Raw genomic sequence first — 18,425 nt, forward strand, 5'->3', positions numbered from 1 at the left:
GCTGATGGTGCTGTTATTATTAAACTATAGCTGCTGTTACTATCGATACTGAGACAAGTAATACATTAGAATTTATCTGGTTATCAGAAAATATACCATTCATCATTAGCTAAATCCAGTATGTATTTATCTCAAGCTGATGTCGTTCCTAACACTTTCTTAAAATTACTTTAAAAAAATGAGTTGAATCTTGAAATTTGAAAGTTGCAAAAAAAAGTTGCAAATTGCTTAACTTATTTTGATGAGTTAAAGCAATGTAAAAACATGTTGTCATATTTTTACTTTTTTACAGTGTGGAGGACAGGTAACCACTAGGGGGCCTCAGCAAACTTCCAAGGGAGACCTATAATTAGTCTTATGAGTGTTTTAAAATAAGTTATATTAATGTAATCTTAACTAATTTTCTAAAAGAAAACACAAAAAATTGTGATGTAAAACATTAAACGAACATCTTGTATTAGGCTATTTTATTTATTAGTACCAGAGGTATGGTATTGTAGTAGGCCTATTTAATGTCTGTATATTTTAAACCATTGCATGCCATTCATAAACATAATTACTGTGAAATACTGTTCATTATTATTTGTTATGCTTATATTAAATTAGGCTTTACTTCAGACTTACTCCATAAAAATTAATTTAGGACTGAGAATCGAAACATTCCTATAATAAATTGAAATTAAAAGTGGATCCTTGAGTGATCTTGATCATTAAATTTGGACATAAATTCTAAGTAAAAGGAACAAGGAGCTGATTTTTGTTCCTAGGAGCAACACCTGTGCCGGGATATTGAGGTTTCTGTAAAAAAAAAATTACAACGGGTGATTTTGCAATACCGACACACATAGATTTAATCAATCAATCAATCAATCAATCAATCAATCAATCAATCAATCAATCAAACAAATACATTTAGAAGAATTGAAAATGGTCAAGCAACCTCTATTGGACATCTTGAGATACACTGACCCTGCTGGTTTTACTACATTTTATTATTATGCTGTTGACACTGTCAACAATAATAAGACATATAAACCAGTAGTGGGATGGGTTACATGTGTTATATAACTGCACTCTTCATACTTGACATTCATTTATAGTTTAACTATAAGTACATTTATAAACTAAAATTACTGCGTTAAAGACATTTAAACAAACTGTTACATTCATGTCATAAATATGCATGAACCGTGTTGCAGTTTATTGCAATGCATGATTTTGTTCCTTTTTGTTCTTTTCTATTTTAATTCTATACTTTTTATATAAAGGAAAGAAAATGTAGACATATAAAGTTCCTTTGGATTTTTTCCCTACCTCAAGAGCACCTATCTTAAACTCCTTTGACTCTACCTGAGCGCCTGGTTGAACCTCTCACAGTTCATATAAAGTTCTGTATTTTTATATTTCTTTCCCTTCATTATGTCTATAAACACTTATTAGTATATATAAACTTTGCCATTTATTTTGGTTGTTAAATTTTGTACAGTAACAGCCCTTTATTTAAGCTTTATATTATTCAGCAGTTTTTTTCTGAATACTTATCGAGTTTGTTGAAACTCTTTCAGTTTAATGAAAAGATATAGCTCAACACCACTGTCATAATTTGTTTAAATATTTTTTTCCTCTAAATTCACTTCATAAAGAAAAAAAAGAAAGAAAAAAACTAGCCAACAGGCGAAGAGAGTTTGGAAAGATTATGTCTCCTAAAATCTAAATGTTTTTGATTAAACCTGTTGTTTACTTGTTTAAAAAAATACACAACTATTTGCATTGAAGCATTAAAGCATGGAATTATAGGCCCCTTTGATATATGATCTTTTTTTATTTTCTTTTTTTTTACCTTTTGGGACTAAAAATATAGTTTTGCGCAAAAAAAAAAATAGGTTTGAATGAATGGTAATTAGAATGACAACATATTAACATAGTAAATATATTATTTTAATAAAACGTCCCCTTGGAATTATAAGGTTCTATCTGACATTTTGTCAAAATTTAGTTATTCACATATTCTTATTCTGTGACCACTTCTTTATATTATGTGATGTTGTTTTTTAAGTTGTGTACATTTTGGAACTTTTTATTTAGAAAATAAAAAGCTTCTTTCTACACAGTCGAATGGAATGCAAAAACTTTAAAGCTCAATATCTCAAAACTGCTCAGAACGCAGATAGAACCTTATAATTCCAAGGGGACGAAAAATTGTTTAACTAAAAAACTGGGACTTCTGAAGCACCGATAGGATTCAATAGAATTAATCTGACTTTCCCAACAATAGTAAGTGGCTCAATATTTCATTATCAGTAATAGCATCATGTCTGTGTACAAAAGTGCATTAGGTAAAGTGATCCCAAACATTATCCATTAATGAGGCGCTGTGCCTTTAAGAGCGGAAACAGCTCCTGTTCGCTCCTCCACTCCACCCTCTGCTCTGTTCAATGACGCTTTACAACATCGCTTTCATCAATCACGATACGAATGAACGCAAGAATCAATTACAGGTAAAAAGCCATAGCCTACTATCCTTTATCAATTAATTTGCATGATTGTGTTTTAATGCTTAGATTTGTCGTTAATGCGAAACAGAGCGGGGCAGTTTCTCACCTGTCTTCGTGACGATGCTCAACACCGTGTGGTTTTAGCAAAGGGATGAAAACAGAGGAGCTGTCACGGTATAGTTCAAGCAAACGATTACAGCGCCGAGAAAATATCGTTGGCTCTTAAATGTGAGCTTATGTGAGCTCTTTAAAATATCACTACAGACTCAAATTCATGTTGAGTTAGATTATCAATGCTGCGTTTTATGGAGAAAGGTGGTGCATCAACATTTAGCGTGTATTTCATATCATTTTATAAGTAAAGTGAGTTGTAAATTCACTGTACAATGGAGATTTTCAGATAAGGATGAGGTGTATGACGTCATCCAGGGCTCGCTCCAGCAGTGAGTCTAGAGAAGCAGCGGATATGATGTGTGATGTGAACGGGAATCACCATCTGTCATCCGCAGCATCATCTGTGTAAACTGTGGCCTGGTTACATCTCCACAACTGCTTATATGATTCATTCATTTAATCAAAATTAAGAGTTTTTAAAAAAAATATTTTTATTAAGCATTAAACACTATTAAACGTTTATGTTGAATATTCAAAAGACATTATCCCAGGATATATGATTGATAATTAGTAATTCAGTTCTGACTTTTCAGGAATTCTGTCCGTATGACTGCGGTTTTTGGTTACCTGCTAAAGGTATTGTCACTAACTTAATACATAGGTTCTATTATATTCATTATGGCATAAAAACAAATATTACGGCTCAATTATAGTTTAAAGAATTTGTCTACTGAGGTCTACTTATTGAGACCAGGGGAAAGGAAGCCCACCCGTTAAAATTATGTACCATGATTTGTAGTAATGGCCCTGTGACTGTGTGTAAATTATGCACAACATTTCATAACACAATAAATGCAAAGTTGAATAATTGACTGGTTTCTATGTTATGTTACACAGCTCTCTGCTGTGTACGATCATAGTAGATTTGTGTGTAATAAAATTTACTGGAAGTTGCTGGATGTAAATCCTTCATATTCAATCAGTGTTTTCAGAGCTGGATTCAGTTTTTCCTTTGTTAATCTAAAACCACTTAACATTAGACATACGTTAACAACTGAGACAGTCAATACATGTACATATCTGATAAATACAGGTCTATACAAAGGGACTAAACCCATCACTAGACAGGCCTAGAATAGAATGTTATGAAATATATAAAATGTCCTATAAAAAAAAAAGAAAGAAAAGATTTCACCACACTTTAAATATATTCGGCCTAAACAATCATTAATTTCTGACTTTGCTTTTCAGTATATTATATTTATTCTATGTTTATTTTTATTTCAGGTTTATAAGGCCTGTTTGACGCTGAAAACTATGGACCAGGTGTGACCTTCGTGTATTTCATATCATCTCCTTTACCAACTCTTCGTTCACTATCAAGATGGCGTCATGTGTTTCTGGATGCTCTTCAGTGATGAGGTTCTGTCAGAAGCTGAACAGGCTAAAGACGCTGGAGGATGATGTAATGGCAACATCACTGAAACGTTGTCTGTCCACAGTGGACCTCGCTCTGCTTGGTGTTGGTGGAATGGTGGGTTCAGGCCTGTATGTTCTCACAGGAACCGTTGCTAAAGACACTGCAGGACCAGCTGTCGTGGTGTCGTTCCTCATAGCAGGAGTAGCGTCTCTCATGGCAGCGCTGTGCTATGCTGAGTTTGGTGCCCGTGTACCAAAGACAGGCTCCGCCTACATGTTTACTTACGTTTCTGTTGGGGAAATCTGGGCGTTCCTGATTGGTTGGAATGTAATTTTGGAGTATATGATTGGCGGGGCTGCAGTAGCCCGTGCGTGGAGTGGCTATCTGGACTCTATTTTCAATCACCGCATCCAGAACTTCACTGAAAGTCATGTGATGCGTTGGGACGTGCCCTTCATTACTCATTACCCAGACCTCTTAGCGGCCTCCATCCTCCTAGTGGCTTCATTTTTCATCTCATTTGGTGTTCGTGTCTCATCTTGGCTCAACCACATCTTTTCGGCCATCAGTATGGCAGTCATTGCCTTTATCTTGGTCTTCGGATTTGTACTGGCCGACCCAGTCAACTGGAGTGCTCGGGAGGGAGGCTTTGCCCCGTTTGGATTTTCAGGTATTATGGCAGGAACTGCAACATGCTTCTATGCCTTTGTTGGCTTTGACGTGATAGCGGCTTCCAGTGAAGAAGCCAGTAATCCTCAGAAGGCTATTCCTATAGCGACTGCCATCTCATTGGGCCTGGCGGCCACAGCGTATGTCCTGGTGTCCACAGTTCTTACGTTGATGGTTCCATGGCATACACTCGACCCAAACTCAGCTCTGTCAGACGCGTTCTTCAGACGGGGATATAGCTGGGCCGGGTTCATCGTTGCTGTGGGTTCCATCTGTGGTGAGTATGAGTTAGTGGTTGACATAGAGGATTTTCACTGGCCAGTGTTTATATGTAGTGAGCAGGGTGATTGGGTGATTTAATACAAATATACGCAATTATATGACAACAAAGGATGTACACAATTTTTCATTTAATAACAACTTATTTAACACAGTAACTATTCATTCACAAATTTTATTTTAGATAATAGTGGTCAATAATATGAGCAAATGATTCAGTCTTGTCGAAAACTGTCTTGTTGAGGCAACATCACATCTCTTTTTTGATGCGCTTTTAGGAATTTATTTAATATTCCATCCTGGTTTGTTTGCATGTCACCTTACCCATTGAAATAAATTATTACCTCCTGTGAACTTTCTGAATTTTAGATAAGACCCGCCCTCTCCACTTTTTGAAAAGTTTGATTGATTCACCAGAATGATTGACAATTAGGAGGACCAATAGTATTAGTTATCCACCCGGAAGTAAAAAATCCTCCGCTATACCTTTAAGCAGCACAACTGTTTTCAACATTGATAATAATAAGAAATGATTCTTGAGCACCAAATAAGCAGATTTCTGAAGGAAATTACTCGAAAGAAAAATGTTTCTGAAAATTCAGCTTTGCACTGCAGTCAATATTCAGTCTTGCAGTTTAAAATATATTGACTTAGAAAACAGTTATTTTAAATTGTAATAATATTTCACAATATTAATGTTTTTACTGTATTTTTAATCAAATAAATGGAGCCTTGGTGAGCAAAACAGACTTTCAAAAACATTTAAAAAAATCTTACTGACCTCAAACCTATGAACGTTAGTGTATGTAGAGATCCATATTGATGTTCATATGGTCACATTGATGTAAAATATTTTTTTCTTGGAAGACATGACTGAACTTTATAGCAGTCTCTATAATTGTTATGTTCATATAGATGGAGAAATATGGAGTTATACTGTTTCCTATCTTGTCTAATTCTAACTGTCTAATCTCTCTCATTTAGCCATGAACACTGTGTTGCTCAGCAACCTCTTCTCTCTCCCGCGGATTGTGTACGCCATGGCGGAGGATGGCCTCTTCTTCTCTGTCTTTTCTCGTGTCAACCCTGTAACCAAAGTCCCGGTGATCGCCATTCTTGTTTTTGGCAGCCTTATGGCATTTCTTGCCCTCATCTTTGATCTAGAAGCACTAGTCCAGTTCCTCTCTATTGGCACTCTGCTTGCTTACACTTTTGTAGCGGCCAGCATCATAGTGCTCCGCTACCAACAGGATAAATGTACTGGTAGCTCTGGAGGAATCAAGACCGATGCTTCATCCACACCTTCACTGAACCAGTCAGGGCAGCAGGTGGATCCGTCTGTGGCAGTGAACGAGACCCAGACCTTTGCACAGGACAGCGGAGAGCCGAAGGAGTATGAGTCATTCTCTGATAAACTTCAGCTGGTGGAGAGGCAGAAGGCGGTGAAGGAGAGACGCGCTGCTGGGACGCTGAAGGCTCGCTGGGAACCGTATCTGGGCCGTATACTGGGGGACTGTGAGCCGGGGGAGGTGGTGGCGTTCTCTGTGCTGGCTCTGATGGTCAGTGCAGTCTCTTTTAGTGCTGTGTTGGTGTTTGGGACTAACCAGCTGCATCTGCCTGTGTGGAGCTTCACCCTGCTGCTGGTCATATTCAGTCTGGTCTTCCTGCTCAGTCTGGCTCTCATCTGGGTCCATGAACAGCAGCCCAATAACAAGACCTTTCAGGTTAGTTACAAATACTGCAGTAATGAGGGGAATATATATCTGCTAAGGCAAAACCACAGATATCATACAGTTAAAGGGTTAGTTTACCAAAAAATTAAAATGATGTCATCAGTTACTCACTGGCATGTCATTCAAAAACCATAAGATTTTCAGTTCATCTTCAGGACACAAATTAAGTGATTTCTGGTCCTCCATTGAGTCTATTCTCCTATTCTTCTGTTACTAAACAAGTTAATAAAGAGATTGTAAAACAAATCCATTTGAATTTTAATGTAGGATTTTATTTACATATTGATCAGCAAACATACACAGAGCACTCTCTTTATGAACAATGTTTTGGGGGATTAGACTTTTCATGGAGGGACAGAAATCTCTCAGATTTCATTAAAAAAGTATTCATTTGTGTTTAAAGATGAATATAAGTCTTATGGGTTTGGAATGAAATAAGAGTGAGTAATTGTTGATACAATTTTATTTTTGGTTGAACTATCACTTTTAAAGGGGATATATCATGCTAAATCCACTTTTTTAGCCCTTAAATGCATTTAGTTGTATATTTGGAGTGTTTAGAAGTACAGAAAAGTTGAAATTATTCTCTTCAGGTGCTTCGTTGATATCTTTATATTCTGTTTTGGTCATATTTTTCAACCTGTCCGATTTTTCTGTTATCTATGACGTTTTTTGAACTATTACGTCACAGTATTTGCAGCGGAACTGCCAAATAAGGACATTGACTTCCGGCCCAACACTTCTAGCAATCCGCCATATTTATTTCTCGCTGCAATTTTGTAGTCCAAGCTAAAGGATGCAGAAGTTACGAGAGGGTAAGTTAAAATGTTCGGTTGTTGGATGTAGTAACCCACACGCTTCATTACACCGTCTAATGTAGATGAACTGCCGCGCTTGTGACAGGGCGCATGTTTAACTGAAAGAACGAGCAGAGAGAGAGACCCGGTCACGCGCGCGCTCTCTCTCTCTCTTCGGAGCCAGGCGAAAGTGTAAACAAGACTTCACCGTCTCCAAACTAGGCGCTGTCTTGCTCTATCTCCCTCGCACATATTAATCAAAATAAATCGACACAGTGGTAAAAGGTCGGAAGACCAAAGTTTCATGTGTAAATACAGTAACACACCATTGCGATACATCCATGAAGACGTTGTTCTGCAGGTTCGTCGTCTTCATTTTCATCTCGCTCCGGCTCCGAATCTGGCTCGAACATGTAAGGCTGGCTGGACAAGTCTTCCGTTGTTGACATTTTGTTAATAACGTGTGAATAAAAAGTTTCTGTCCCGCTAGATAATCGTATCTCTGCTATCAAACTACAAAAATGGCCGAACGGGGTGGAGTTGAACCTCCGCAAACTGGAGAGGGGGCGGGGTATGAAGTGTCTCAATTGTATTTAAAGAGACCGCACCAAAACGAGTTGCTCAGACGCACATCAGAAAAGGGGTAGAAAAGGGGCCTGTGGAGCTATAATAATGAGGAATTCAGACCCAAGCATTGCAGTTCCGCTTTATATAGACTACAAATGTATGATTTATATGTAAAAAGGAACGATTTAAAAGCATGATATGTCTCCTTTAAAAACAGTGGGAATGAATGTATTGTACACGTAGCCTAATTAGTTGAATTTAGATTATTACTGAAGCACATGTTTTTATGCAGACAAATATTCGTCTAATATTTGTTCTGTGCAAGCCTACATCATGAAATGTTACAATTGCTTGTACTGTACAGTTGTGGTCATAAATTTATATACACCTTACAGAATCTGCTAAATGTTAACTGACTGAGCTTTTGAACTTGAATGTGTAATGAGTGACAAGAGCATTTGGATAAGTACTAAGAGCATTTGGGATTGAACTGATGATACTGATATCTGATATAAAATCATTCAAAAATAGTTTCAGCCTAAATATGTAAATAGATTCCAGCATTGTTTAATACAAATGTAAATTAGATAAGTTCAAAATGTCTTTGTTTTTTAGGAGCTGAATTGGCTGCAACAAACTGAATGAACACAAGAAATTACTCTAAACTTAATGGAATTAAATTAATAAAACCATATAAATAATTGTAAAAACATGCTTGTATGCTAGGAACCACATGATGATGCATTAATGTAGGATGTATGTAAAAGAATCACAGAATAGTTTTCTTGAACCAGTTGATTTAAATAAACCATTCAAACCAACTGAGATTGAGAGTCATATAAATGAGTCAGACTTTGCATATCTAGTGTGTGTTTCATCATTCAGGTTCCTCTGGTGCCATTTGTTCCTGGCTTCAGCATCCTCCTGAATGTATTTCTCATGTTGAAGTTAAGTCCGCTCACCTGGATCCGTTTCACCATATGGCTCGCAGCAGGTACCAGTTCAGCACTTTTCACCTCTCCTTCACCACAATATTGTGAATTACATAAACATCAATTTAGTAATTACTGTACTGAAGTAAAGCTGCAAATTAGATTTTTTTGAACTGACCAACTCAGTACAGAACAGCATTATCTCATTAAAGAAAATTACAGAAAACAATTAGCATATTGCTGTCTTAAGGTGATAGTTCACCCAAAAATGAATATCTACCCTCATATTGCTCCATTCTGTAAGTATTTATTTCTTGTGTGGAACACCAAAGGGATGTTAAGCTGAGTGTTTAACCTTCTTTTTTCTTATCATTAAAGAGAATGACAGCCATTACAAGCCGCGTCGTTTCCATCACAGATTTGCACAAAATTTTTGCAATATTTTATAAATGTTGATAAAAAACTATTGTGAAATGACAGCGCTTCCATTACCCAATGTTATGTGACTAAAACGCACAAAAAAATTCCTCTCGCGATGTCATTCCAAAAAAAAAAAAAAAACTTTTCCATTTGCAGTTGTGAAATTATTCTTTTTTTTTATTGCCTGAAAAACTACCTCATGTGAGCGTAAAAACGTTTTTGCGATTATATGGGAATTTTTGCAAAATTGACATGTTTCCAATGGCTGTATTTTCAATTCGCAGTTTAAGGGTAATGAAAGCTCCAAAAAGACAAAAAAAACACCCTTAAAGTTTTTTAAACCCATCCAATAGCTTTGTGTAAGGAACATAATGAATTATAAATTGTTATTCACAGATTTGGAGAGTAAATGTTGACAGAAAATACATTTTGAGTGAACTGTCCCTTTAAATATTTTTTCACTCTGACATTTTGTATGGAAATTGCTTGTAGCTAATAGCCTCGAGTTCAAACTATAAAAATGTACTGTTACCCTGACAGGTGAATATAATCACCTAGTTTTAATGAGTAATTGTAAATAACATAAATTGTAAATGTCATGTCTATAGACTAGTTTTGTTCGTTTGTTGATCAAAGCTAATAGCTAAATGTCGGCTGTTTCACCATGTGCAAGCTCTTAAAGAGACAAGGCAACTATTGTCTTTAGTGTCTCAGCGTTTATTGGCTTTGGACTCATCTGTGGGAAGAGAAGATCAGTCCAAACATGATTATCTTCAGCTCCTGTCAGCACTGCTACAAACCCTTTAAACAGTTAAACCAGCCCGGTCACATAATCAAATTTGTCCTCTTGCTCTGTCACAGGTCTTCTGGTGTATTTTGGGTATGGTGTCTGGCACAGTAAGGAGGGTTTACGGGAACAGCGGGGTCAGGAAGTGGCAGCGCGTTACGTGGTCCTTCCCAGCGGCAGCCTGGTGGAGACGGTGCAGAACGTCCAGCCTGAAGGACACACTCACAACACACACACACCAACCCTTGACAATCCACCGGCCAGCAGATGATCTGATCATGCTGAGGTGTGTTTACAGTACACCTGCATGCCTACCTGTTGTATTACTCTTGCTTTCTTTCTCTTATGTTCCACTTCCGTTTACTACTGCTGTCATCATGTCAAGATAAACCAAACTGTTCATCAACAAAATGGATTAAAGGAACGTTTGGGTTCAATACAAGTAAAGCATAATGTTTATTACCACAACATTTTTTTTAACTAAAAGCAAAATGTAAAGGCACTTTAATGTTTGCGGATTTGCCCCATTTATTTCCTTTGTAAGTGTCTCACTGTAACTCAGATTTTCTTTTTGAAGAAAAAGGAGGGACAAGTTTAAAAAAATTTTTGTAGTAATCAACATTATGCCACAAAGGCTGTAGATTGAGCTTAACTTGTATTGAACATGAAATATTTCTTCTGAAGTCAGTAAGGGATTGTTTTGTATGCAATCAACGTTCAGCATACCTGTGGGCCATTTACTTTCTCTCTTACATATCATATCCACTGTGTTCAGCTACTTTTAGCAACTATTCTGGCTTGTATGTAAATTATATATGAGAATAAGCGAAGTGCACCATAATTCTGGCCCAACCGGATTCATTATCTCCATTGTCTTTTATAATGTTTATATAGAGCCGAGTGGATCCGCATTGCTGCTCTGTGAAAGCTGAAACCTTTAAGACAGACTACTGTTTATCATTCAAACACTGATGTAAGTTGTTGCTTGAGTATATTCTTAGGAAACATTTTTATTTGTGTAGTCCAAACACTGAAATGCACAGGTATGATGGTAGATTCATCTATAATGCAAGAGTCTGTGGCTGTTAAAACGTCATTTGGAGTGTAATACTGACAATCACTGGTTGGTACACAGAAATATAGGGTCTGTTTAAAGGTCTATGAGTGTCTTAGCAAATGCTGTTAAGGGATCATGTGGATCTACTCAAATCTATCTCCCTTCCCCCCTCAGACCCACACACACTCACTCTGATGGCCATACTGTGAATTTAACAGTAGGCAGGAACCAACAATGGATCACATGAATATACCGGTACTCAAACATTACTATATTTACACCTACATTATTTTTGGGTGTTTGGGTCACAAACACACTCCTTAAACACACACTAAGCCCAGTGACCCTGATTCCAATTTAATCCGTTTTCTCTGTTTTGCTTTCCACCGCTTTTCTACACCTCATTAATATATATTTATAATACAGTATAACTGTATATTTATTTATTTTCCAGTGTGTAATTAAACCAAAATCCGTTTTTTAATAATGTTCACTATTCATGATGTTAAAGTGAATTGAGTTTTTCTGTTTTTCATATGCATGTTTGTATGATAACCTTATAATGCTGTTCCTGAGTGATCGTGTTTCATTTGTGTCCACTGACACTCCTCACTTGCTTTACCTTTGCAAACACACTTACCCAGCATTCACTAATCCTTATTCCCACACTCAGATTTGCACATCTCATGTGACATCCACACACACACACACTAAACTGCCCTTATTCTCACACACACTCACACAGTGTGGTGTGACAGAGCTGGGACATTTACTTGGCATACAGGAATTCCCCCATTGCACATTCAAATGAAGATCTGCTGCAAGGAGACGCGGTTCCGATGCCTGTGCTGAACTCTAATGGGAAACGTAGCTCTTATGACGAGAACAACCAAGTATGCTTGAGCAGTCTATACTTTTTTAGTGACTTCACATCCTGTTTTTGATTTGTTTATCTTTGGTCTGTGTTGTATTCACTTGAACCGCACCAGAGTTGGTCCAAGAACCCCTGATATTGTGGGTCTCAGTCCGCTTGTTTGGTGCGCACAGGGTTCAGATGGCAGCGTTCACAGTTATTTAAATGAACCGAACTAACAGAGCAATCGCATTTTCATTTTAATCAAACCAAAACAAGTGAAGTGTGAACGAACCCTTAAACATGTATCTTTATCTTGAACACTTCTATTTGTCATTGACCAAGCTTTGTGTGTGCATTAGAAACTGAGCTTTAAATTTTAGGTTGACCATGTTAGAAAAGAATAGAATTCTCAAATTTATATTGGCAAACTTACACACACATACACACAGTTTTGAGAATTACTGGCCTGATCACCAGTGTGCCCTTCAGAGCACTTCACCTTGAGTTTCTCAAAGTGGACTGTCCCTGTTAGTAGTAAAGTTAAATTTGCTTCGGATAGGAATTTAAATCTTAAATGACTATTTATACTTCTCCTTAACACTATAATATTGACAAAAAAGCACAGAACAGACACTTTCCTCGGCACAAGCATAATAGAAGAGTGCATTTTATACATAGTAGATACTGGCTAAACAGCAGATATTAGAAATGATTCCATACAAAAGCAAGTATGGGATATTCTGCTTCACAAGCCCCTTAATCTCCCTCACCCCCCTAGATTTACAGCGTTCCCTCCCTCACAGATTGACCCAGATTATCCCTGTAGAGTGTCAGTGCATCGGAGATTATTATTGTCACTCAGATAGCTTCAGCTGCACTACACACATTCAGAAACATGATGTGTCATTCTACTTCCTGCTGTTTCTGTTTAATCATGCAAACTCTTAATACTTCCTCACTGATATAAAGAATGTGACTGCTCCCTCCTTAAATTTCCTGTTTATGTCCTTTATCCAATTTTTATCACATGATTAGACGCTTCTATTCAGACGCTTCTAATGGAGGTTTATATTCTCAATCCGTTCCGTGCTTTTGTTCAACAGCTGTCTTGAATTTATATCTAAAAACGTCTGCCAGTCCACTCTGCTGTATAATCCACTTCATGTCTTTCTGGCAGCCAAATGTAGTTGCTTAATGAGGATCTGAAGACTAGATGAAGGCACACAACCCAGTTAACAAGTAAATATTATATCTATATGTTTGTATAGCACATGTAACCAATGGCCTTAATGATTCAGATACTGAAGCATTCCCAAAATTTTACATACAGCTTCTGTAGACTTGTAATTTTAGACTTGTATAGACTGTCATTTTGTGGAATTTAAGATTATTGAATCAAAGATGAAAATCATTATAAAGCTGGGATCTTGTTTTAAAGAAATTTTGGAGCACCTCTTTTTGTCTTAACCTCTTTCTACACCTTTTCCTGTATACGTTTGGTTTGTTTATGTCATTTTCACTTGCACTCTCATCTCTCTCAAAAAGCACCACTTGATATTAAGAAATGTCCTCTGTTGTGTCATGAGCATATACCTCTGTCTTTGTAACTTTCTGTTATGAGAGATTGTATTATATAGTGATGAATAAATGTTTTGAAGCATCATATGGTTTGGTTATTCATATAATTTGTGGGGTATTCTTTTATATTTATTTTTGTGGAGTTTTTATTTTTATATTAAGTGGTAAAAATTATAGTAGTTTAAAAATAATCAACTGTAAAAACTTTAACTTCAGGAATGACAGATATATCTATCCGACAGGAATGGATTATTAGATTAAGCAGAATTTGTGAGAAGTCACATGGGAATTTTTTTCCAATTACTAGTTTGACCTAGACGACCTTCGGCCTTACTAGGTGTGTAGATAGATAACTGGAGCGTTTGCTTTAGCTGTGTTTTCCAAATGCTACATGAATGATTCAGCTTGACAATCAGGATCTACCCAGACTCTATAATATGACACCCATCATGCTTAGCTGCACGTGAGATTCCCAACAATACCACAGAACAAAACACTGGGGTTAAATTTCTCTTACATGTTGAGTTTGTCCGTCCTATAAGCACAATACTGTAATATGTACAGTGTGTACCTTGAGTTTACCACAGGAAACAGTGACAGAAAACATTGTGTGTGCAGTTGATTCAATATTACACACAACACTGATAGACTGATGGATCTCTCTAGTGAAAAGATAATGTTTCACTCGAGCCTGGTGGTTACCATGACAACATACTGAGGTCTTTGTCAGTAAACATTCACATCTATTCAGTTGCCAAGGTTGAAATTATGGGCAACACTTAAATACATACTAATAAATACTAATTTCTTAAAATTAGTTAACAATAAATTAACTAAGAACGAGCAATATATTTTTTACATTAACTTTCAAAAATGTTAACGTTCATGTTAGTATACAGTGCATTAACTAATGTTAACAGATAGAACTTTTGATCTTAAAAATGTATTAGTAAAGCTTGAGATTAACATGAACTACAAATAATAAATGCTGTAGAATCATTGTTTCATTGTTATTTCATGTTAGTTGTAATCTTTTTTGAAGTAATATCCTGTATGCATGTTGCCAAGTCAATAGAGGGATGACTGATTAAATAATTAATATAGTAAATACGTAATTAGTAAATGCAATTCATACGTAATGAATTTAATACATCTCTTCTGTGATGAACATGTTTTAACATGCATTAATTTAAGTGAAAATAACTTTTAGCAATTTTTTGAGAAACTGTTGGTATTTGAAATCAACCCAAACGAACACGCCCCTCCCCTCATTGCTCCGCCCACAAAATGCACAAACACACAATGCAAGAGTAAATGTCTCTTTATCATAGATGAAATAAAGCAAAATAATGCTTCCTGAAAAATAAAGCAAAGATGACAAATGAATGACGAACAAAAAATGAAAATACAATACACGAGTATATATAAGCAAGAACTTGTTGTTATTCACCAGCAGCACACAATAAAAACCCATGTTACGTATGGAGCAGAAACAATAGAACCTCTGCATCCGTTTTCAGGCTGTCCCGCTTTAGGTCTTTTCTAATATTAAAGGTGGGGTATGTGATTCTCTTTTTTGTCCATTTTTTCAAAATCACTTGAAATCCTATTCCTAACCCACTTACAGCCACTGAGTTAGAAGCACTGAAATGAAAATTAAGCAATAGAGAGCCTAAGTCCCGCCCCTCCGCTTCCGGCTCATGGGACCTTATTTCGGAAAAAATATGCATGGAAGTCAATGGCGAGAGACAACTTATCTTTTTATTCCGTCTGAACTGTGCCCTGAACTACACATATGATGTTTGTCAATTTAAAAGGTAATTATGAAAGTCAAGAAAGTCGCAGTTTGTCATAAAACAGAAGAGTAACGTTTAGTTTTATGTGAAAATCGCTCAATGAACTACATCTCTCGTCTCGCACTATGTACGTCACAAGATCCGTTGCTCGTATGTATGTATTCTGGCTCAAAACACTCAGGCATGACGGCGTTACGTTACGATTATAATGTAAAACTATAGAAAAAATGACAGATGTTAGCTTCAGTAAAGTTAGCTTCATTCATTGAGAGAAAAGGTATGACGTCACATGTGCGCCTTCTGGGTTTGTAGTCTTTGTAATTACGTATTTTCACAGTCTTATACCTCAGCAGTTTTACATCAAGCTGCGACTTTCTTGACTTTAAAATGTATCTTTTAAATTGACAAACATCATATGTGTAAATCAGGGCACAATTCAAACGAGATCAAAATATTTGTTGTCTCTCGCCATTGACTACCATATAATATTTTTCCGAAATAAGGTCCCATGGTGGTAGACCGGAAGGGGAGGGACTTAAGCTCTCTATTTAATCATCTGTGGAACGGGCAGGACTCGAAAAACTCCAGCCAATCATTTCCAAGACCACCTAGAATCATTGGACAGTTAAGTTCGTCAATCAAACGGTCGTACGATACCCCCCTCCCATACCCGATACCCTCCACATGAATGGATGGAGTCAGGGCCAGCGTTGGAGGAAAGAAGGTAGGACCATTTGAGTGTTGAGTGTATTTTCAAAATCTGCCGGCCGTTTTGCAAATCCCATACCCTACCTTTAAGCTGTTACCTGATCATAACCTATGGAAGTTTTTTCCTAACATAATTAAAATTAAAATGCTTAAAAAGATCAAATAATAAATCAAAGTCTCAAAACAACTATTCAAATGATAAATCAAATGGTCAAAATATTAAATAATAAATCAAATTCTCAAAATGGCTGCACAAATTATAAATCAAATGCTCAAATGCAATTTCATTTCCTCATTCGGATTTCATTTTTAATTTTCATTATCAACCCAGTATAAACCTGTCATAATTAAATCTATAAGTCAATGCTCAAATTATAAATCAAATGCTCAAATTATAAATTATAAATCAAATGCTCAAACGCACATCGAAAATGATAAATCAAATGCTCAAACGCACATCGCAAATGATAAATCAAATGATCAAATTATAAATCAAATGATCAAATTATAAATCAAATGCTCAAACGCACATCGCAAATTATAAATCAAATGATCAAATTATAAATCAAATGCTCAAATTATAAATCAAATGCTCAAACGCACATCGCAAATTATAAATCAAATGATCAAATTATAAATCAAATGCTCAAATTATAAATCAAATGCTCAAACGCACATCGAAAATGATAAATCAAATGCTCAAACGGAAGCCGGAAATGATAAATCAAATGCAAATGAGGAATGTCAATCAAGTAGCGTGGGCGGAGCTTTGAGACAGAACGGGCCGGGGTACCTCAGCCGCTATCTGTGTACATTACTGTGTTTACCTCATCGACGACATCGATTTTTATTTATTTTTTGTAAAATGGACAAAAGTTTAATAACTAAACTTTTAAGGGATGCAGCAGAGGCCCTGGAGCAGAGCTCATTGACAACAGGTGAAGCAGTCGATTCTGTTCCCTTTAGGCAATCATACTAGCCTACAAGTCATGCGTAGTTGCCGAGTTACCATACGTACCATCAGAACTGAATACGAGCATAGAATACGAGCAGAGAATGTCTAATAAGGGGAGAACTTCCACTCTCAGTAAACTTCCGGCTTCTGAACTGGTTGCAGTTCCTCTCTGATTCCATATGAGGGCGCTCACAGGACGAGTGCAGAATGAATGGAGGTCTATGGCGGTATACCCATCAAAATCCACTTTTCTCAGGATAAAATTTTTTGTCTAGTAATTTGAATATTGTATTCGAAAGGAGATGCAAATAAATTACACATCGCTGGGTGTTAGATTTTTTAGAGTCACTTATTTGCTTTAAAAAGTCTTTTAAAGTGTCAGTGACGTCATACACATCATACGACCAGATATACTGATTTACGGCAATCCTTCAGTCACTTTGGTGCTTTCGCGCTCTGCACTTTCTTTTCTCTCGAGGCATCGACAACACAGCTGACACAGGTAAACACACGTGCTAGAAGAGTTTTTGTTTTGTTTGTTTCTGGTCCCGCTTCGGATGCCGCGATGCCATCAAGCGGTATCTCTAGTCGTAATCAGTCCTTCACTGACCAATCAGCGTTCATTAGCAGAATGCTAGCGTGTTATGGGCAACAACAACTCAACCTGTAAGAAATCGAAAGGACATAAGTACTCGTTCATTCAACTTTCGACCTATAACCCATGTTGAACTTGCAAAACCTACAATCAAATCTGAGATTTATCAATGGCAATCGGGTGAAAGAGACACATTTAGCTGTCTAGCCCCATAGACTCCCATTCATTTTGCACTCATGGGCGATCGCCCCCAGTGGAACTCTGGTGGAACTACAACCAAAATTCGGTACAATAGGACTTAATAGGGAGTGGGCAGGCTCTCCGTAGACGGGCTCTGATACGAGCAAGAAGCACAACTGAATGTACGGGAAGCCGAAAGGTTTAAAAAGTATTATATTTTTTTCCGAAACTTGAAAGTGTTTTTCATTTTTTTTTTTTTTTTTTTTTTTCGAAGCGAGTTTTTCCCCATCTGTCAATTCAATCCACCTTTTTCTTTTCAAATTTATTTCAGTGCAATGTTTATTAAGGTTTAAAGAGGTTCTGAAGGCCCAATGAAAGAAATAGGCTCGTTTAAACTGAAATTGCTGGATAGGTTATTTTTGATGTAGTTGCTGGCAAGTACATTATAAGAAAGCTATAGTCCATAGATTGATTTAATTAGTGCCCT

The 18,425-nt window shown here is 36.7% G+C and overlaps 1 protein-coding gene across 1 annotated transcript; it reads left to right on the forward strand.

Annotated features, from left to right (window-relative positions):
* Window positions 1-3,993: 3,993 nt before the first annotated feature.
* slc7a4 (solute carrier family 7 member 4) lies at window positions 3,994-10,484 on the forward strand (the record flags this gene model as incomplete). Its single annotated transcript, XM_081349025.1, has 4 exons — window positions 3,994-4,975; window positions 5,962-6,701; window positions 8,960-9,068; window positions 10,288-10,484. The coding sequence occupies 4 exons, from the start codon at window positions 3,994-3,996 to the stop codon at window positions 10,482-10,484; spliced, it is 2,028 nt and encodes a 675-aa protein (XP_081205151.1).
* Window positions 10,485-18,425: the final 7,941 nt, after the last annotated feature.

The sequence above is a fragment of the Scardinius erythrophthalmus genome (genome assembly GCF_964197995.2).
Source record: "Scardinius erythrophthalmus genome assembly, chromosome: 20".
NCBI lineage: Eukaryota > Metazoa > Chordata > Actinopteri > Cypriniformes > Leuciscidae > Scardinius > Scardinius erythrophthalmus.